This window comes from Diabrotica undecimpunctata, chromosome 1 (assembly GCF_040954645.1).
Source record: "Diabrotica undecimpunctata isolate CICGRU chromosome 1, icDiaUnde3, whole genome shotgun sequence".
Taxonomy (NCBI): domain Eukaryota; kingdom Metazoa; phylum Arthropoda; class Insecta; order Coleoptera; family Chrysomelidae; genus Diabrotica; species Diabrotica undecimpunctata.
In genome coordinates, this window is record NC_092803.1 from 85,747,251 (window position 1) to 85,771,347 (window position 24,097).

General features: G+C 33.9%; 1 protein-coding gene across 2 annotated transcripts in view; it reads left to right on the plus strand.

The window, feature by feature from the left end:
• The first annotated feature begins 1,682 nt into the window (after positions 1-1,682).
• Positions 1,683-24,097, plus strand: part of muc (dihydrolipoamide S-acetyltransferase muc) — a 78,205-nt gene continuing 55,790 nt past the window's right edge. Inside the window, exon 1 of one of the 2 annotated variants that reach the window (XM_072544803.1) lies at positions 1,683-1,974. In XM_072544803.1, coding sequence (XP_072400904.1) covers positions 1,856-1,974 — 119 coding nt within the window. In that variant the 5' untranslated portion in view covers positions 1,683-1,855. The remainder of the gene's footprint in view (positions 1,975-24,097) is intronic. The other variant, XM_072544797.1, reaches the window with a different exon arrangement.

Genomic DNA, 24,097 nt, shown 5'->3' on the forward strand with positions numbered 1-24,097 from the left:
AAACATCTCATTTTTGGTGGTAAAAAATATATTAAATGCATGTAATAATTTGTCTGGACTAAAGGTGGTAAAAGATGGTCTGGAAATTATATTTTTGTTTGAATTTGCCGACGGACGATATAAAGTCGGTTCTAGCTAGAATGACAAACGGTCAAGATTTAATTTAAAATTACACACTTGACGCGCATGCGCTCCTGTACCGGGACGATTGGCGATAATTTCTAGGTATCCGCTTGTGCTGTAAAATCGGAAATCGTAACGAGGTGGTAATTATAGGAGAACCGAAGGGGAAAGTATATATTGAATTTCATCTTATCCAAATAGAAACTTGGGCATTAAAATGTTTTGTTACCTGTTTCGATATACACGATGACTAAAATATTTTATATACCTAATATAGTATTTTTCATATAAAAATGCATGCACGTCATTTAAGACTTACGACGTCAGAACCCCACAGCGTTGCCAAAACATCAGAATAGTTAGTAAGTGAGGAATTTTTAAAATTACATAAGAAACCATTTTAATACAAAATTATATATTCTAAATTTTAAACTTACCTCTTTTAGAGCAATAATAATAAAAACGTCCGGCCATTATTTCTTGTTCAAAATAATCTATCTTATATGAAAGCTTATCGGCTTTCTACAGACTATTTAGTTGTTTTGGCATAGCACAATCACAATACACAACAATAATTAGTTTTTAAGCTATTAATCTAAATTTAATATGTATTAATAAATACAATTTATTAATATATAATATATTATGATCAAATTGTGTAATAAATAAAAACATAAACAAAATTCTTACTCTAATAAAGCGGCAACACTTTAAACAATTTTGCCACACGCTGAACTGTCAAAAAATTTAAAGTATTCCCGTATCAGTTGCGTACAATTATCTAATATATTTAATTAAAATTATTATTTTTTGGAATATTAGACTTAAAGAGTTATTTCATCAAATTTATATTATTAATAATAATAAATGTTTTTGGTTATTTAATCAATATAATTCTAAAATTCGCAATATAATGATGGTTACATTTTTCTGATTATTATAATACCATGATGATGCCTATGAAAGATCGAGCAGTTCCGTATGGGTTTCGTATTATTAGCTGTGTTAGGTAAATTTGAACTCTAAGGTTGACGTTCTGGAAATTTTAAACATAAGTGACGTCACTTTATATAAATTGTGACGTGCACGCATTTTTATATGAAAAATACTATAAATATCATATTTCATGACATTTTTCGTACGCCATTGTCGCCATTGGAAGACCTACAAAAACGCTGAAACATCACTGTTACTTCTAAGAATTTACTGCCTACCTGCCTACAATATAGAAACTTTAGAATTAGAATACCATAAACGAAAATTGTTGTAAGGACAAAAGTAAGGCGTCTCCTCAAAATTAGCTTGTTAGTAATAAGTAAATGAAAATGGGCCTAGGATCCCGGGCTATAAATATGCTAATGAAAAACCAAATAAAATCTCTATCTTATAGGTGTAGCCATAGCGGTGTGTGGGTGTAGGTAACATATCACTGACAAGATAAAATAAAAATTTGATTTTTTTCCCAGCAAGTAGGCAACCAACACATTATGGGATTGTGTGTACTGGCACTGGCAAATGTCAAAATTCGATTAAAAACGTGTGATATTACCGGACGTCATAGTATAGGGTCATAGGGGTGTCATAGGCCTGTCACATTTCAATTTCGTGAAAGACCGTCTTTTAAATGACCTAGAGAAGGATATCGGTGAGTCGCCCTCGAATTCACATCAAAATCACCATAAGCACAACACATAACTGAAGAGAAGTACAAAATTAAATAAAAATATTTAAAATGCTCCGAACGATCATATTACGAAATGATGTTGCCAAAGAAATTTTTAAACAATCCCTCCGATCTAAGACTTTGAGAAATGTTTCCATAGAATGCTGCAAACGAAGACATTATCACAGGTATTTAAATTTATATCCTCCGTTTGTAATTTACGTAATGTTTTCTTGTTTGCCGATTATGTAATAGGGTCCTATAACCGTTACATGTTAAATAAATTTCTAACCTGTACTCGGTACACATATTGAAAAAGTATTTTTTCCTTGATCCCCTTTATTTCTATATTGGATGTATATAGTGTAATGAGAGAAGTCAGTGCATTAGTTTCAAATATAATAAGACTAATCACAGTTTCGGTGCAACAATTTCATTTCTTGGTTCATTTGTTTAGTAAATACAAGAATTTCATTTTTTTTTTAAATTTATTCCAAAGCTTTTGATGGTTAATGTTCAATTCCGTGCTGGTCCACTTTATGAAAATTTTTTGTACCTAATTCAATAAGTTCATTTCGTTACAATTATTATTGAAAGACAACATGCAGGTACACTCCTCACTGATCCACATATTGGTTTGAGTTTAACTAATTCTATTTAAGTCTGTATGCTTAAAATGTTTTACATACATAATGTCATTGTTAATTTTAAACCATCTACTTTAATATTAGAATGTATACTTTTGCTTTTGGATTTTTCACTGTAATTCGTTATTTTGGCTCTAATATTTTGATCAGAGAATTTGGAGACCATTTTCTACTACATTATTTTTGTAAGTTATCTTAATATGAAGAGCTCTCCTAGGAAATTTTTGTAGGATTTGCAAGTTTGAGTTGCTAGCAGAATATTGATTTTACTATTGTTCTCATGCTATTTTCTTGTGGTATGTTAGTGCAATTTACTATTTTTGTTGGGAATAAGCGACAATTTTACAATAAAATAAGTTTATTTGATGTTTCGATTTCTACTTCTGAACAAATGCTTTACCTAAAATTGTTTTTTTACTTAAATAAAAAAACTTTGGAATTAAATAAAATCTCTCAAGTTAGCAATCCTTTTCGTTTATGTTTTAAGGTGAATCGTTTGAAATTATGTATATGTTATATGCTTCAAATACAAAGAGATAAAGCTTTTAAAATGTATATTTTTATTATAATATTTTATTGATTCTATTGATACTTTATATAAAACATTTATGAATTAGTGTTTGTTTCATTTAAAATTAATTGCAATTAATTATTAGAAAATTTGAATTTTATTAGAAAATGTTATTAGAAAATTTTTTGGCAATTGCCCTTTGATAGGTTAGCGGATAGATTTGGCAATAGAGTCAGAACCCTCAAACCACCAGTTGGCAGATTGCAACAGATGTCTTTTTAACTTTATTATTTATACTTACTGACATTTTACTATTTACTTTTAAAAGCTGTTTTAAAACTAGTTACTTTTTCTTGTTTTGGCAATTGTTAAGTATTAGTTTTTAAGTATCTCATTGCTTTTGATTTCAGTTGTAATGTAAATTTTAACACTGCCAAACACCAATATTTCATGTGTAACCCATTTGAGGCTATCTTCACTGGGACCAAATGTGAAAAACGTCCCAATATTATTGTTATTTTGTTCTTTTTGTTTATAATTTAAGGAAAAATCCTTCGACTGTATTGTATGTCCTTTTTATTTTGCTTTAGATGTCAAAGTAGTACACAGAAACATGTTGCCGTAGTCAGTGTTCTTATATTGAATTCATACTGTAATGACATCAAAAGTTAAAAAAAACTGTTAAAATTGACAACTAATGATGTTTTGGTGGAGTACAGAAAGCCTGAAGATAGCTTTTGGGTCCAGCAGAACTTAATTTGGCATAGTATACCACTCACATCCGTAAATCCCAATATTTCTTGCAAGTGCTTAAATTCACAGACAAATACTGCTGTTGATGCTTGAGCAGTGCATTGAAATCTGCCTTTCCGTATTTCCTGCAGCTAGTGTGCCCAATCCTTCAAATCCCAAGTACACTCGTGGTACCTAGTCATTTAGATAAAGGATCATGCAAGTTTTCACCACTTCTTTTGAGGTTGTCATTTGATCTGTCGCATCTACTGAAAGCATTTAAGCAGATGCCCTACTATTTAATAATAATAATAATAATAAAGGTCTTTATTTTTCCTTCAAATTCATACAATACACAAAATATATAATTTATATATGCATAAAACACAATTAGAAAGAAAAAATGCCGAAGATCAGTTGGTGCTGATTTCAAGAAATCAGTACCTCTGCTTTTCATCTTAAGCAAGAGAGAAAAAATATATATAATATTTTTTTTCATGTTATGTAACAATCAATTAAAAACCATAACCAATAGAAACATTTAACATTTAAACATTGTCCAAAAACTATCACACAGTTTATACATACTTCATAACAGGTCATCAAATAGTTGCACATGTGTTACTCACTTAGCAATTTAGATTTAAGAGATTTCTTAAAACATATAATCGATTTTAATTCTTTAGCTAATCCATTATATACTTTTGATATTTGATATGTAAATGAATTTTTGAATTGTTCTGTACAATGTGGCGGAGCTGTAATTATATTTTTATATCTTGTATTAACATTATGTATGTCAGTTCTGTATATAATTTTTTAAAAAGATATGCTGGTAGAGAGTTTTTGATAATTTTGTGGAAAAGACAAGCAGCATGTAGAAATCTTCTCTTTTCCGTGTTCAACCATTTTACATGTTTTAATTTGTGAGAAGTAGGCTGGTGTCTTCTTACACCACAGATCAGACGAAGACACGAATTTTGAACCACCTGAATTCTTCTCCTGTCATCTGAACTAATACAAGACCCATACACAACATCTCCATAGTTAAATTTTGGTAGTACCAGATTTTCGCACAATATTCTTTTTACTTTGTATGACAGATAGCGGCGATTATGGTAAATTGTTCTTAGACTGAGAAATGCTTTACTCACACAGGTGTTAATATGTTTTGTAAATTTGAGGTGATTATCTAAAGTTAAACCTAGATTTTTTGCACTAGTTACAGGTTTAATGATTTCATTATTAACAACTATTTCAATGATGTTACTCATTTCCAAACACACCCTGTTTGGACTAAAAACCACCAGATTTGTTTTTTTAGAGTTTATATTTAATGCATGATTTCTTGCCCAAGCAATCAATGATTTAATATCTTGATTAACAATCTCAATAGCACTTGCTCTGTCAACCGGGTAAAATGAGTGGTAAATTTGTGTATCATCTACATAGCGATGAAATTTACAGCTATTCAAGGAGGTACCAATATTGGTGGTGTATAAAGTAAATAAGATTGGACCTAAGATTGAGCCCTGAGGTACACCTGACAAAATGTTTAGAAAATCAGAGCTTCTTTCGTCTACTTTGACGCTCTGTTTCCTGTGATGCAAGTATGACTTAACCATATTCAATGCATCTATGGAAAAGCCGATTGACTTCAAAATTGCACATAGTAGTGAATGATTGAGAGTGTCGAATGCCTTAGAGAAATCGATCAAAACTAAAATAGTAACCTTACCCACATCTCTTTCTCTCAAAATGTCATCAGTTATTTTAAGGAGTGCTGTTTCACAGTTGTGAAATGGCCTAAACCCGGACTGAAAAACAGTTAAGATATTATTGTTAGAAATATAATCACCAAGCTGCATTTGCATAATGCGTTCTAACACTTTTGATAAAGTAGGCAGAATACTAATAGGTCTAAGATCCTTATATTCGGTTGGATTGTTACATTTAGGTATGGGTCTAATTAATGCTTTTTTCCATTCATCTGGAAAATAGTTACTCGAGAGGCAACAATTAATTATATGCGTTATATAAGGAATGATTAATGGGCAACATTGAAGCAACATTTTTAAGTTTAAACCGTCTGAACCTAGAGCATTAGATTTAATAGTATATAACAATTTTTGCACTAGATCACAAGATACTGGAGTAAAGGTAAATTGTTCGCGATTAGGTACAGTATTTAAATAATTGTCAATTGTATTTTGATTGATTGTTAGATGTGGGATGCATGATGTGTAGTACTGATTAATCTCATAGGGTTCTTTTAATGTTTCTGGAATTGTGTGTTCTGTCTTACCAATATTAATGAGTTGTAAATTTTTCCAAGTATTTTTTATCCCACCCACATGAAGTTTGTGTTGAAAGAAAGCTTTTTTTCATTCTCACATGCTAATGTTGTATAATTTCTAATCATTTTGTAGTAGGTAAGGTGAGCTACCTCCTTAGTTTTCTGCCACTTTTTTTAGCCTGATCTCTTAGTGACATAAGAAGTTTCACATTATCTGTTAGCCAAGGATTATAATTTTTAGTGACTTTAATCTTTTTAAAAGGAGCATGTTTGTCGAAGAGAGCCACAATGGAGCTGCTTAAGAATTTTACTTTATCATTGATGTTTTCAATGTGATAGATGTTGGCAAACAAAGTACAGTTTAAATCAAGTAAAAAAAGATTTACATCAAAGTGTTTGAAATTTCTAACAGTCTTAAAAATTGGGGCTGGTTTTTCTGGGAAGATATTGACGTCACAATAAATAAGCTCATGGTCTGTTATGTGGTCAAGAGAACACACACCAAAGGAGTTTATTCTATTTTTGTTTGAGACAATTATATAATCAATCAGTACGATACAGTATCAATCTGTACCAAATTAAAACTGTCAAGTAAGTCATTAATTTTATGAGCTGGATTCAGATGTGGATTGAGTAAGTCAACATTAAAATCACCCAAACAAAAAATTTCATCACAATCTGTAACCATATCAGCAAGAGATTTTTCAAAAAAATTCAATAAAATTATTATCCTATTTCTTTTATCCATTAATACAATGCGACTTCAAGGTCAGAATATGTGCAACCAGTAGGATCTATTTCACATCCCACACTAGTGCATCCCACAGGGACTTGCCGCCAAAAGGGCAAATAAGGTTCTCTGCATTGTGTGCTACAATAAAACATCGCTTGAGGATCCCGATTGTCTCAATGAAGACAAAGTTGATGCAAGTAGTTATAATAATTCCAGAACCCTCTTTGTCTGCTCTCCGGATGCCAGTATTGAAAGCATTTGAATGCCTGGCAAACCTATAGATAGAGCAGTAGTAACTCCAATTAAAGTGTTTTTTAAATATCTACCTCTTTCTACCATTCTTATCAACAAAAAACTTAGGAACTCTACCACTAGAGTTATGATATACCCTGGAACAAATATTGTATCTAATCACAAGCTTTTAGTAGCTGATGCAATAATTAGGCTAAAAGAATAGAAAAAAAAACAGCAAAAAATTTTAATATTTCAGATGTCAATAAAAGTAAAATAGAAAATGTTGTAAACAATCTCATGAAAGAAATGAGAACATAGTGTAACTAATAGATCAATGGGTGATGGAAGAAATACTAGACCTTTTTGAACAAAGAGGCAATAAAATGATAAGGCAGACGAATACAGAAAAAAAACAAAGGGAAATAAAACAAAAAATAGGTTTGACTAGAAATAGAAGAATTAGAAAAGAAGCTTGATATGTTCAATTTGTAGCCCAAGAAGGTTTGTGAAGTTTCTGGCCTGTATAGTAAGAGAAACGGTAAAACTCTAGTAGGTAATACATGAAAAGTTATCATTTATGAATGAGATATTTGAAATACTGAAATTTTAAAATCTGAATTTCTTCATACAATAATATCAGTCAAAACCAAGAAAGCAATTGGACCATCCAACATCCCAGCTTCTTGTTCATTAAGTACCATGTCCTTTCAGAACGTTTGTTACCATTATAGCTATCTTAATTTTATTCAATACCACCCTAAATAACATCATCATCATCATCATTCTGTCTTTACAACCCTATGTGGATCCTAGCCTCCTCAAGAATTTCTCTCCAGTTGTTCCCATCCATCGTCTTTTTCTGCCAAGCATGTATTCCCATATTTCTCATGTCTTCTTCGACTTTATCAAGAAACCTTGTTCTATTTCTTCCTCTTCTCTGACCAATGGATCTATCAAGGAGCATTTTTTCTATCTGGGTCATTTTGTTCTATCCGCATTACATGCCCTGCCCACTTCAGACGTCCTATCTTAATATGTTTTACAATATCAGGTTCCTGGTATATTCTGAACTGAGTTTATTTATCTAATTTATTAAATTTATTTATTATAAAAATGTTCTAACACTTAGTTTATTAAAGTCTTTATTTGTACAATATTACCCTAATTTATTTCACACTATAATTATATAATTTATTTACAACATTTATTACAATTTCTATTCCCGACAATACGCGCGTTACATTTCAAAACTCGACTCGATATTATTATTCCGAATGCTCACACAATTCCGCTATATATATCAAACAGCCGTTAGTCTGGAATCCCCTCGACTGGATGTTGACCTTTCTCGAATGGGAGGGAACGCCTGACAGGTTACTAGCGGGTCGGAGAATATACTAGAAAACACAAGATAGAATAAAAAAATGTTTACAGGCCAAACATTAGTCATATTTATCGTAACATTGCCCCCCTCTTAAAAAAAAGGTTCCTCCTGGAACCCATAGCACACTACCACCTAGCATTGAAACTTCCGTGTTAACGAATAAAACAATGATTGGCGCATCACCTAGTGATCGGGCGCGTAACTATAATACATGGCGCTAAATTCAAAAGTTTAGTAATATTGTCTAGGATTGTGAACTCATTTTAAAGTAAAGGAAAATCGATATAATCCTAAAATAACAAGAAAAATCCTTATCATATACGATAATAAATATTTTTCGTATACTTTTTGGGTTTTCTTGTTATGTTGAGACTATATTTATTTTCCAATACATTAAAATGTCAAAGTGATTAAAAAAAATTAAAGAATAAAATATAGAATAAAACCTTTATTTATAAAAATATTACAAGAAATGTTATATGTGTTACAAGAAATATTAATAATACAAGCCAAGTGTAGTATAATTTAGTTTTCTTAATGTTTTGACAACAACTGGTCAGTATTTAAATAATTGTTTTGTCATTCTTATGTCAAGTTTTATGCGAATAAAAGCCTAATTCTGCAAAAGGCATTTTACGACAATTTTAGTTGCATAAATTTATAACGGAGAAGTACTTTAGACAGGGACGGACTAAGGCCTAGGCAACCTAGGGCCGATAAATTTTGGGGCCCGGAAATTAGGTTTTTAATTTTTATTTTGATTTACCAGAATAACGCGGTATTGATTAATTAAAAATCCACCAAAATAAATAAATACATCTTTGGAATCATCTTCTATTCGATTCACCAAACAACGCTAATGACAAAAGAAACGAATAATTGACAATAACCACATCAACCTCATAGCAATTTTTATAACAAGATCTAAAAATTACCGGAACCATTGACACTGGACTGGAAAAAACAAATGATAAATGAAGAAAAATATTGGAATGAAGTACGTAAACGCATGGTAGCGACAATTAAATTTATTTCTTTATATTCTTTAGCGTCTCGTGGTAAAAATTAAGTGTTTTAGTAAAAATAATAGTAATTTTATAGGTCTTTGGCATATGTATCTGAGTTTTATCCATTTCTGCAGGAAAACATGCAAAAATATGAAGACTGCGGCACCACTACCAAACTATTTGTCGTATATAATATGTGATGAATTTATTTCTATTATATAGAAAGATTTACAACTCAAAATAGTGAGCGAAATAAAGGAAGCCAAATTTTAAGAGCAAACACTAAACTATTTAACATATTTGTTACACCATGCGGTTTGCTCGTACCGATGCTTTAAAATCCTTAAAGGAAAATTATGAAGAAATTAAACATTATTTGTGCATTTTTCTTCAAACAAAGATGAAAACCCGCTAACAAGGTCCGAAGCTGCCGGTTTATATACAAACTTCTAATAATACGAATATGAATATGGTTCACTGATAGATGAAATCTGTTGGAGATGATATTGACCATTTATAAAAAGAATCCGAAAGAGTTAAAGGAACTGCATATACTAATGATAAAATACGGCATAAAATATGAAAAATATTTTATCATGAAATTCCACAAAATAAAGTAAAATTTAGTGGCAAAAGCTCTACACGTTTTGAGCTTCTGTACGAGTCCTCTGATAATTCCTGGTAGGATGAAATACGTGTAAGCGAACATACAGAGGCACTACGTGAAATCAAATCCTACCTGCTTTCTTTTATTTCGGTTTACTCTTTATAAGTGCAAGAAACCAATTCGCCAAGGATTTTTGCTTAGATGAGGAGATATACCGTGGAATGCAACTTTTAGATTCTCCATATCTCTCTTACATCTTTTAGCATCGTCTGTTTTGCTGTTTTGCCTTACAATTTATAGAAGGCAAAAATTTTCGGATTTCTACTTTTGTGATTTTTATTTATTTTATTTAATAGTTAACAAACTACCAAACTGACAAATAGGCCCGTAATTACAATTTTGCCTAGGGCCTTCTTTAGCCTCAGTGCGTTACTGACTTTAAGCCAGATAAACTAGAGGCTGATCCAAACTGTCAAACTTCTACCAAAGAATTCAAACATTGGTATATAACATTCAAGAATTTTTTGAAAAGCAATGAATCTAAAAATAAATCGCTAGAAGATAAAAATAAGTACATGCTTTTAATAAATTTTGTCCCGCATACAGTCTATGATTACATAAGCGAAGCAATCAATCTGGAAAACCCATTGCTTTTTTCACACATACCCTCACAGATTCTGAATGAAAACATTATGCAATTGAAAAAGAAGCATATGCGTTGAAGTATTAAAAAAATGCAGACATTATCTGGTAGGAAGGCAATTCAAATCAATCACAGAACAAATCACTATTTTGTTTATATAGAATGCCGGCATATTTAAAATCTGACAGAAGAACTAGCTTTATTTCACAAGAATTTATTAATTATCTACACTCTAAAGGAATATGTTCAAGTAGAACAACACCATATAACCATGAAGGAAATGGTTAAGTCGAAAGATACAATGAGTTATATGGAAATTGGTGAATCTACCAGTGAAAACCAAAAATGTAGACATCACTAAATGGGAAACTCCTTTACCAGGTGCTCTGCACTATATACGAAGTTTACTGTTGAATTGAATTGTTATATTATTGAATCACGATAATGATGAAGATGAAAGTCCAAATAACACACTAGAGAATTCTACTACTAAATCAATACCAGATGAGACAAAAAATTTACCTGTTCAATAACCTGATGATAATTATGAACCAAGATTGGAAAATTCAGATTTTCAATCTAGCTGGAACTAAAAATTAACCAAGATAATTGCAATATTTTGTTCAAAAATAGGGACGGGTGAATGTAGTATAATTTAGTGTTCTAAATGTTGTGACAAAATCTTGTCAGTATTTAAATAATTTGTTTGTAATTCTAATATCAAATAAAAGCCTAATAAGCAACAAACATCGGCCAGACATTCTGAGTTCTTTGTAGCACTTACACTCTAATCTAATAACACAAACTACTAGCGGTCAGTGAGAACTCTTACAGTCTGGCGTTCTACTCACAGAGAACACAAGACCTCTGCTAAGTTGGAAACAGAAAAATTAAATGATTTAGTTCTAGAATGAAGTTTATATACATATATTATTATTCTTATTTATATATAATATACATATATATAATATATATATATATATATATATATATATATATATATATATATATATATATATATATATATATATATATATATATATATATATATACAAAACTCAATTTATTAGGGCTGTAGGGCTGCAGTCAGAAGTTTGGCCGGGATGTTACAGAAACACTCTTTTGACTTTTGGTCTAGCTTTCGGAATTGTTTTATTCCTTTTTCAAAACACTGTAATAAGAGGAATGTGTAAATATTTACAATATATCACAATTCGTCAGTGCAACTTACTAGTCGTTGAGATTATTTATATAAAGCTTTGACACTCAACATTAATAACACACATATAATATGTAACATAAAATAATGGACAAAATACATTTTAAAATTTTGTTAAGGATAGTAAAACTTCGTTTATTTAAAATGTATTTTGTCCATTATTTTATATGTTATATTTTATATGTGTGTTATTAATGTTGAGTGTCAAAGCTTTACATAAATAATCTCATCAACTAGTAAGTTGCACTGACGAATTGTGATACGATTCTATGATGCTAACCTCAGAAGGATAACTGAATCAGTATTAGTAAGATATTAGTAATCAGTATCAGTATTAGTTAGACTGAAAAACACTAATTTGAGCGATTTTCATTTGTCAACGATAAAAGTTGTAACTTTTAGATGTTGCAAATCGAAAGTCTATAAGGCCCTACCAAAATATTGCTTATTGCAAAAAGAAAACCTAAGAATGAGGAATAATCGAATGATAGCGAAAAGAAAAAACGAGCAAAAAAAAAGACCAATGGATAAGGTAAATCAGTTATTTCTAAGGTATGTTTAAAGTTTTCACCCAGAATGCAAGCTTGGCTAAAACCTGATATAGTAACTATATTTGCTCAGTATAAACTCCAAACAACAGAAGATAATAATGTTTTTATGCCTGAAATGACAAACACAATTACAATCAACAGATTTTTTCACCAGTATGTCATCTTAAGATCAGTCATCCCATGTTATATCCCTATCATCAACAGAATAGGACAGATCCCTGTCGACACATTAAAATTTATTAATTCAGAACTCTGAAAGCCTGACCGCTGTCTGTGTGGATGCGGGCTAATATAAGGGACAAACCAATTAAATGTTACAACTTACAATAATATACAAAATAGTGGTTAAGTACACAGTATTTTAAGATAATAAAATTAAATAATGTGGACTAAAAATATATTATGTATACAAACACATGCATGTACACATGTATATATATATATATATATATATATATATATATATATATATATATATATATATATATATATATATATATATATATATATATATATATATAATTAAACATGTAATTAAATTTTAAAACCTATAAACCCAACAGTTAGTTCTACGATTCTAAGATCCAGCACTATAAAGATGTAAAAATAACATTAAAATAAAAAAATATGTAAAGTATTACCTAGTTACAATAAAAACATGAAGTATTTTACAAAGTTAAGTTTTCAAACTCTATGGTACCAGTAACTCTTTTCTACTAATATTTATATATTTATTGAGACATATTAAATACATTTACATTTAGGTTGTTTAACAAAGATAAGTATCTATTCAGTGAGCTATTAGCACCATAGGTTGTTCTACAAAATGGAACATTAAAAGTACATAGATGAGGCAAACCAATGGTAATACGGTACTCTAAGACCAATCTCACCCACAAGAGAGGGACATATCCCTCCTCATACTTAAAGCAGGCAAGCTCATAGACCTCTCCATGATAGTGTTGTCATGGTCTGCTAATCTAATCCAACTTTGAAAGGTGCACACCTGTAGAAATTTATGCCGAACCCTCTCTAAGGTGATGCTTTTAAGATAGTTGTTGAACCACCACCTACAAATAATTCAAATAGTAAGCTAAGTAAGACTGGTTTTATAATATATAATTTTAGGTTAAATTTATAATTAACTAATTTTATAAGTAAATGGTCACATATTGGTATAATAGTTCTTACCTGGTCCTGGTAAAAACAAACTCGGAGCGGCTGTTCTTGTAATAATAATGTAATCTTCCTCTTTAAAATGACTAGCGAATACACGAAAATTGTTATAAATAGTTTCTGTTGCAGCATTATCTAATTAGGGCTCTTAACAGCATTCACCCATTTATCAAACATATCCATATAATTTCGTGGACTTGGAAAACGGTAACGCTTGCTAGTAGTGCTAGTAGTATCCATGCAATCTGGAACACAACATCTTCTTCTTTGTTCATTTCTTCGTTTTTCCATTGGTATTCCATATAATGTGTTCGATGCCATAATAAATCGTCTAAAATTGTACCTTTTTGCACTACTTAAATAAAAAAATTTAAATTAGAAAATAAATTATAAAAAATAAAACAAATACAAATATGGCGCCGTATTTATCTAAACTCAACTTTGACTTGATCACATGATCACTCACAGCAGTCACAGCACACTCCCTCCGCGTAGGAACGAGACTAGCAGCGCCACCAAACGAATGGGCGCCTAATCCGAACTTGATTTGACCTTGGCTATCCCTGTTACCAATCTAGGTGTAATTTTATCTATGCTGGAACCTTGTCGGGACTGGAACTGGAACGGTATGCTCTTACGGTATGCTGGTCACTAACTGGACCCTCTTTTACAACTTCCAGTTGTATAAAAATGACAAGGGACGGTTTTCTCTCCGCACCAGTAACTATGCGGATTGCAACAGACTAACACCTGAACTTCGATGTCTTTAAAGATCTCCTCCACCAGACTTCGGATAACCCTCCAATCTAATTGACGGCACTCTAACTTCGGCATGGCTAACTTTTGCACGTCAGACTCTAGTGCGTGCTCTCTTACTTGAAGTAAGGCTTCCCATACATCTCGGTAGGTATTTTGGTCACGGGCAGTGTCTTTTGTTACCAGGTAGAAAAGGTAACGTGATGCATCTTGGAGTTTCAAGGCTTTCTCGGCAGCTGGCACTTGGCATTGAAGTTCTGCAACTCGACCGAACTTCCTTCGAAAGACGGATGCCAACCCTGGTGCGTCTTTGATACTGACCGGGATGGTAAGGGCCAGCGAGTAGTCATCGGGAAGCGCGAGTAGATCTTGCTTTTCTTCAGTGCTAACACCATGTCTTGTTTTGCCGGTACCTCCATAGGCCCTCATTAATTGCTTAAACGTGAGGCCAGACACGTCTTGGACTTGGTTTACTTCCACTACTTCATCTACGTCGTGGTCATCTTCGAAAGACGCCAGCCTGTTATGGTGTACTATCATCGGCTTTCCCCTCGGAATCTTGCTTATTCGATAGATGACATCTCATTGATCTTCTCCATAATGAGGTATGGACCTTCCCAAAACTGCTGCAGCTTGGAAGAACAACCTTTTCGCTTCTTATGATTATGGAGCCAGACTTTGTCGTTTTTCTTAAAGCACCCCTTTTCGGCTTGCGTATGGTACCGTTTCTTCATTCGGTCGCTAGCGATCTGAAGATGGGAACGGATCAACTCGTGTACATCGTCCATTCTTCTTCGTAATTCGATCACATAATCTTCACCTGCTACATCTCCAGGTCGACACCCAAACTCTAGATCACAAGGTAGTCGCATCTCGCGTCCCAATAGGACTCTGGCTGGTGTCTGGCCTGTTGATTCGTTAACAGCAGATCTGTACGCCATTGTGAAGAGCGGAAGATATTGGTCCCAGTCTCGCTGATGATCGGACACCATCTTTGTCAAATACTTGCCAACTGTCCTATTCATCCGTTCTACCATACCATCCGATTGCGGATGATATGCTGTAGTTCTTGTTTTCTTCATGCCTAGTCTCTCACATATTCCTTGGAATAGATCGCTTTCGAAGTTCCTTCCTTGGTCACTATGGATCTCCAAAGTTACTCCAAATCTGCTGATATATTCTTGAATCAATTTACCTGCAATGGTGGCGGCCTTCTGGTCTGGAAGTGCGTAAATCTCGATCCACTTAGTGAAGTAATCCATTATTAAACCCTATTCATTCTACAAATTCCCAGTCGTCAACAGAACCACGTGTAAGCCAAACAGGGTCGTACTGATGTACGACCTATGTATCATATGATTTTTAAAAATATTTACTTTTGAAACTGTTAGTGTAAGAATTTCTTGAAATTTAATCATTATATCACAATTAAACTAAACTCTAAAAAATAACACGTCCAGTAAATAACTTAACAATAACTATAACATAAATATAACACAATATAATAACTTAAAAATCAACACGATACAATTAGAGTTTAAAATAATCACAAGTTGGGATCTGTAACATGAGAATCTGTCTCGCTTACGGTAATAAATTATATTTTATTGCCTCTTGACGAATGAAACGGCGAATATCAACACGTGCTCATGTTTACTGATGGGAATTTGGTAAACGAATATACTTTACCAACATGTACTTGCCTCCATTTTCACTTTCTGGAAATGACCCAGCAATGTCCAAAGCTATTCTTTCAAACGGGCTTCTAGCATTATATTGTCTCATAGGAGCTCTCCTTTTTCGGTAAAGCACAAATAGTACATTTCTTACACCAGTCTTTTACGTGGTCGGCACTGTTCATCCAATAAAACCGTTCCCGAATTCGCTGAAGGGTTTTCTTTACACCGAAATGCCCCCCTGATGGACTGTCGTGTAACTGACGAAGTACTTCGGCTATTCTGCTCTTCGGGCTCACCAACTATCTTCTTTTCTCTGAACCGTCATCATTTTCCCGTACTCGTTTGAGCAAACTATCTTCCATGATAAATGAGTCCCACTGGGCCCAATACATCTTAACTACTGAGCACAGGTTTGATATTTCTTGCCAAGGTGGTCGACGGTTTTCCTCTTTCCATTTTCGAATTTTTTGTATAACTGGACCTCTCTCCTGTTCTTCCCTTATCTTAGTAGGCGTCCAATCGTCGTTGACCATCGTTATTCTTAGCACTGCTGCTTCCTTGGATTCCGTTTTGTTGCAGTGGGAACACTCTGCTGGGCATGGCCTTCTGGAAAGAGAATCAACGTTTCTGTGGCTAAATCTGGCCCGGCGCTCAATCTTGGAGTCGTTCGATCCATCTGGCTATCTGACTCTCTGGATTCTTAAACTGTATCAACCACTTAAGGGCGGCATGGTCGGTTCGAATTAAAAACTTCCTTCCATAGAGGTATTGATAGAAGTGCTCTACTGATTTCACTACTGTGAAATATCCAAGGACCCGTTCCTGTCCTCCTTGAATCTGAGATAGCACTCCTTCAATTCCCACATTACTTGAATCTGTATCTAAGATGAACTCTTCTTCTGGCAGTGGATATCCTAAAATTGGTGCTGTGATTAAATGCTTTTTTAAATTCTCAAACTCACTTTGGCAGTCTGTATCCCAGCGGTAATCTATTGCTTCCTCTGTAAGTCGCGTTAATGGCTTAGCGATATCTGCAAACTTCTTAATAAACCTCCGGTAGTAAGTACATAGTCCAAGAAAACTTCTCACTTGATGTTTGTCCGTTGGTTCTGGCCATTCCTTAATGGAATCGATTTTCCCTTATCCACGGCCACTTCTTTACTGACTATATGACCCAGATAATTGACTTTATCTTGAAATAGCTGGCACTTCTTGGGGTTTAACATCAATTGGGCAGCTTTAAGTCGATTAAAAACGTTTTCTAAATTCTTCAGATGATCTTCAAATGTCTCCCCCAAGACGATTATGTAATCTAGATAAACTAGGCATGTTTTCCAAGATAACCCTCTCAACACATTTTCCATAAGCCTCTCAAATGTTGCAGGAGCATTACAGAGTCCAAATGGCATAACGTTGAATTGCCACAATCCAGATCCTGTGGTGAAGGCTGTCTTCTCTTTATCTACTGGGTCCATTTCTACCTGCCAGTATCAAGACTTCAAATCCAAAGTAGAAAACAATTTACTTCCAGCCAATGTGTCCAATGTGTCGTCGATCGAGGCAGAGGATAACTATCTTTATTGGTAACGTTGTTCAGCAAACGGTAATCCACACAGAACCTCGTCGTTTCCTCTTTCTTAACCAGGACCACCGGAGAGACGCATGGGCTCGTAGAAGGTTCTATCACCCCGTCTTTCTTCATTTCCTGAACAATCGTTTCAGCTTCCTCTCTTTTCGTCTGTGGTAATCGTCGAGCTGTTTGACGAATTAGCTTAGCATTACCACTATCAATTTTATGCTTAACAACGGTAGTTCTTCCCGTCTTTCCTCCTTTCGGTACGAAAATATCACGATACTGCCGAAGAAATTCCCTTAATTTTCTTTTCTCCTTCTGATTTAGAGACTGTCCAGCAACTGCAACCATTTGGTCGAATTTTTCGTTGGAATTATCGGATGTTGTCGTCTGACGGATTATGGATGTCACAAGTACACAAGTTCCTACTTTTGTCTCTTTCTTGATGGTCACTGGGTAGTCATTGACATTGATAAGTCTCACAGGTATTTCTTTAGCCGAAGTCACCAATTCCTTTCCAATTATGATTTTTCGGCCATCCAAGGCTCCGTTATAACAGGTGTCCCTTCGTCCACAATTTCCTGTAACCGCGCTATTATGATCGTTTCACTGCTCGCAGGTACGACTGTATCTTCTTTAACGGTTTAACTTGTCTCTACCGTAATTGGATTGTTTCCTCTCTCTGCTGCCCCTGTTTCCTCCATCTTTCTTTTCATCTCTTTCCATATCTTTTCTTCGAAGGCCAACATATCGGCAGCAACTTGGTTTTTTAACGAGGACATTCTATCGTCGAGGGCAGACATCTCAGAAGTGACTTTGGAGATTTCCAAAGAGGTGTTAGCAGAAACTTTGCTTTCTAGAGAAGAAATCTCGTTAGAAACTTTGTCTTCTAAAGAAGCGATGTCGCCGGAGACTTTGTTCTCTAATGATGCGATGTCACCAGAAACTTTTTTCCACATCACCAGAAACTTTGGCTACATCAGAAGAAACTTTCGAAATATCGCCAGAAACTTTGTTCTCTAGTTTCGAAATCGACGAGATGACAGCATCATGTTTGTCTTCAAATATATAAATAGCCTTTTTCCGGTAGAAGCTAATTCTCTGTTCTCGAGATGTCTTCTTAAATTCGTAACTGTGAGCTCATAACTCATAGACATTTTCACTATTTATTTAAAAGTTCCACTTTTGACACCAATTGAACTGATTTTATTTATCTAATTTATTAACTTTATTTATTATAAAAATGTTCTAACACTTAGTTTATTAAAATATTGTTCTGAAGCTATTTTCTTGTGGCATTTTAAATTAATTACTATTTAACTGGGAATAAGCCACAATTAAAGGTTAAAATACGTTTATTGACGTTTCAATTTCCACTTCGGAAATCGTTCTCAAAATACAAACAAAATACAAAATGTTTGTATTTTGAGAACGATTTCCGAAGTGGAAATTGAAACGTCAATAAACGTATTTTAACCTTTAATTGTGGCTTATTCCCAGTTAAATAGTAATTAGTTTATTAAAGTCTTTATTTGTACAATATTACACTAATTTATTTCACACTATAATTATAAAATTTATTTACATACTTATACATTCTCGACAATACGCGCGTTACATTTCAAAACTCGACTCGATGTTATTATTCCGACTGCTCACACAATGAGAATTCCGCTATATATATATATATATATATATATATATATATATATCAAACAGCCGTTAGTCTGGAATCCTCTCGACTGGGTGTTGACCCTTCTCGAATGGAAGGGAACGCCTCACAGGTTTCTAGCGGGTCGGAGAATATACTAGAAAACACAAGTTAGAATAACAAAATGTTTACAGGCCAAACATGAGTCATATTTATCGTAAAAATTCTATAAAGTTCGAAGTTGTATCGTCCTTTCCACACTCCATTATCATTCACTGCTTCATAAATTCGCCTTAGTAGTTTTCTTTCGAAACATCCTAATATGTTTTCACTATTTTTTGTTAGAGTCCAGTCTCTGAACCATATGTTAGGACTGGGCGTATTATTGTTTTGTAGGATTTTATTTTTGTATTTCTCGATATAATTATGGATTTAAGGAGGAGATTGAGCTCAAAATAGCATCTGTTGGCCATGCAAATTCTGCTGTTTCTCTCTACGGTATTATTATATTATTTTCAGTGTTAAGGAGTGCTTCCAGGTATACAAATTCGTTCACTGCTTCGATGACGTCGTTTTCTATAACAGGTGGTCGTAGTATTTGTGGTTGCGTGGTTATTTTCATATACTTTGTTTTGTTGGTGTTTATTATTAAACCCATTTTTGTAACTGATTCTTTTGATGCTACATACGCCTCTCGTATAGCGTTTTCTGTTCTCCCAACAATATTGGTATCATCAGCATAGACCAGGATTTGCACTGATTTATTATATATTCAACCCGTGGTTGTGATTTGTGACATACGTATTACTTTTTCAGAGTCAGATTTAACAGTATGCAGGAGAGAGGGTCTCCCTGGCGCAGCCCGTTATTTGTGTTAAAAGGTTCAGACAGTTCCCCCTGAATTCGTACTCTACATTTAACTTTTTCAAGAGTTAGTTTTGTTAAATTTACCAAATGATTTGGTATCCCTAGCCCTTTAATCGCTTTGAACATTTCTCTTCTATTCACAGAGTCGTAGGCTGCTTTGTAGTCTATAAATATGTGATAAGTATCAATGCCATATTCCAGTGTTTTTTCCAAAATTTGTTTCAGAGTTGCAATCTGATTAATTATCGATTTACCACCTCTGAAACCAGCCTGGTATTTTCCTACTATCAGTTCTGCATATGGTGACATACGATGACATAGTACCGTGGAAAATATTTTATATGTTGCATTTAAAAGCGTAATCCCTCTGTGGTTAGAGCATTCAAAGATATCTCCTTTTTTGTGTATGGTGCAAAGTATTCCAATCATTCCAATCACCTTCTTTATATAGTTCAGCTGGGAGATTATCTATTCCGGGTGATTTGTTTCCGCCTAGTTTTTAACTGCATCTTTTTTTATCGTTGGTGGTTCCTCTTCCCTCTCGTCTGCTCCCCTTACCTCATCTCTTTCATATGTTCTTCCTCTATATTAAGTACCTGGTTAAAGTATTCCACCAATCTATTCAATGCATATTTTCTTGTTGTTAATAGGTCGCCATTCTGACTTCTGCATTGTCTTGTGCTTACCTTGAATTCTTTTTATGTTGATGTTAACTTTCTTATAGAATGCTTTGAATTCTTTTTCTCTGTTTAGGTTTTCTATATATTTAAGTTAATCATTTAGGTGGTTTCGCTTTTTTCTTTTGTGTATCCTTTTTTCTTCTCTTCTCTTTGTCTGGTAATTTTCTACAGTTGTTCTAGATCGTCGGGTAAGCATCTTTCTGTAGGCTTATTTTTTTTTCTTTTGTTACATTCTTGCATTCATCGTCAAACCAATGATATCTACGGTCACAAACTTCTGTTCCTATTTCCTCTTTCGCTGCTGCTTCAATGTCTTCCTTTATTATGGTCCAGTAGATAGTATATCTGTCTGGCAGTCTTCATTTACATTTTGATTCCTTAGCCTGTTGGTGATGTTTTCCGAGTACCGTTCTGCAATTATCGCATCTCTCAGCTTTTGCACATTCCATTTTTTTGTATCCATTTTATTTTCTTTACTAGTATTTGAAATTCTAGCCCTCAATGTTGAGATCACTAGGCAATGATCTGAGTCGATGTTTGCGCCTCTATAACTTCTGCAGTTTATTACCTCTGTTTCATGCCTTGAATCTATTAAGATGTGATCAATCTGACTCGTTGTTCTTCCATCAGGAGAGGTCCAGGTTACCTTGTGTATGTTCTTGTGTTCAAAATATGTACTAGTGACTGTCACATTGAGTGCTGCTGCTAAGTTTATCAGTCGTAATCCATTATCGCTACTGATGTTTTGTATGCTATGCTTTCCTATCGTGGGCATGAAGACTCGCTCTCGTCCTATTCTTGCATTCATGCCACCTAATAAAATCTTAATTTCATTTCTCGGACATCTCCTGTAGGCTTGCTCTAGGTCTTTGAAGAACTGTTCTTTTATTTCCTCTGGTTTGTCCTCAGGTGGGCCATGTGTATTGATCAAACTGTAATTAAAGAATTTTCTTTTTAAGCGCAAATAACACATTCTTTGACAGGCTTTAAAGTCAATAATAAGGCCTTTTGTTCTTCGGTTTACAATAAATCCCACCCCATCTATGTGTTGGTTTTCATTGCAGCTGTAATATATGGAATGGGTTCTCTTGTAAAGAGTGCCGGTTCCCGTCCACCGCATTTCCTACAAACATCTACTTTGTACGTGTTCACTATGTCTAGTAAAGATGTGAGTGCTCCAGTTCGGTACAGGGTTCGGGTATTTCATGTTCCTAATCTTAATTCCATTTTTCGTTTGCAGATTTGTCGTCGTGAGTTCCGTCCAGCTAATAGTTCCTGAGGTTCCGTAACATGTTTTTTTACAGGAAGAGGTTGTCAGCCTCTAGCCCAACCCCCAACCTGGAGGGCAAAAGACTCTTTTTTTAGGGTGGCAATACCTTAGTCTGTTTTGGTTCGCGGTTGATATCTTTATTTTCCAACTACCCACCGGTCCTATGACCGGTTAGGACTTTATAAGAGTTTTATAAAGTCTGTTTTATAAGAAATCATAAGAAATGGCGGGAAAAAATATGCGACGAATACAGATTAATTAGTCTGGTAAGCCACACATTGAAAAAATTTTTTCTTCGTATTATTCATTGCAAAATAGACCTATAGTAAAATTCATTAAGCATGCAGGGAAATGTAAACATTACCACGTGTAGTCTTCCAACAGAGCCGCATTTAGGATTATCTTTTTGTTTTAGTCAGAATATATATTATTTTATAAAATACGAAATTTATATTTTAATTTTGCAAAAGTGCTCGACAAAGAACCTGATTGTTTTAGTTGATATCCGATGTTTAAATTCAAATAGGGTTGAAGAAAATGTTCGGGAATTATTTTTGGAACAATTTTATAAAATAAAACTATTTAGTCCGGAATTATTTGAGCCACAATTTGAAACTCCAGAACTGTTTAGATCGGTAGTAGTTCTACAATCTAATATTCGCTTGCCTAAAATAGAGCTGCCTAAATTTAAGGGGGATTTTAAGGAGTTTAGTTCATTTTTAGACATATAATTCGGTTGTACATAATAACGCAGGCCTAGCAGACGTAGAAAAGTTTAAGTATTTGAAAGGATGTTTAGAAGGGACTCCACTCAGTTTGATTCGTAATTTGTCAATAAATAGCGATAATTATCAAATTGCTTACGATCTAATTGTTAAACGGTACACAAATGTTCGTCGTTGTGCGACCGCGCATTGGGATGCGATCATGGGCGTACAGAAAATATCGGTAGTTAATTCGAAAAATCTGGCTAAATTAGTAGACACGTTTTTAGAAAATTTAGCCGCATTGAAAAAATTAGGTCTTCCGGCAGAACATTTGGACTTTATTATGTTTAATTTACTTTTGTCGAAACTAGACGCGGATTCAGTAAAGTTATTTGAGTTAGAAAATAAATCGAATCGAGTTTATTGAAACTCAGTACATTGCTTACGATAATTTGAATAGTAGCGTAAGTGAATCTAAGAAATCGTCGCGGGCCCCAACTTATACGGAGCCAAAGTGTAATTATAAACATTCTAATGAGTCAAGGCATAATCGTAGTTCATCCTTTGTTACAAATTCGTCGTCAATATGTTGTGATTTATGTAAACAAAGTCATTTGCTACACCAGTGCTCGTTGTTTTTGAAAAAATCTCCAAAAGAAAGATACCAATTTTGTAAAGAATCTTCCTCGTGTTTTAGGTGTCTTAATCAGGCTAATCATTCTGTCAAGTCGTGTCCAAAGGCCTTTAAATGTAGTAAATGTAATAGTCACCTTCATAATAGTTTGTTGCACTTTGATAGAAATCGTTCCAATAGTCAGTCGTCCACAGAAAATACTAATAATCCAGGGGCATCGGGAGTCGAACAAAATACGCCTGAAATATCACAGTGTGCTGCTAGTTTTGTAGGGAAGAAAAACGAGACAAAAAATGAAATCTTGCTCGGTACCGTTTTAGTTCACGCGATTGATAGTAAGGGGTGTAAACAGCCCTTGAGATGTCTTCTAGATTCAGGTTCAATGAGTTCGTTCAGTAGTCGCAAAGCTGCCAGTAGACTAGGCTGGCCTAAAACTCCTTGTTCATTTGAAGTTAACGGACTCAATTCGATGCAAACGAAACTGAATCAAGGTCAAATAAGTTTTTCTATCCAACCTCGTCATCAGGAGTCACCAGTGTTTCATTTGGAGGCTATTATTACAGATCGGCTTTGCTCGGATTTGCCGAGCACCAAAATTGACATATCGACGTGAAATTATATTAAAAATTTGAAGTTAGCCGATCCCGAATTTAACTGTAGTCAATCTATTGATTTGATAATTGGTTGTAGCATATTTTCGAAGGTGTTGTTAGAACGTAAAATTGAAGGCAAAGCGGGACAACCTAATGCCCTA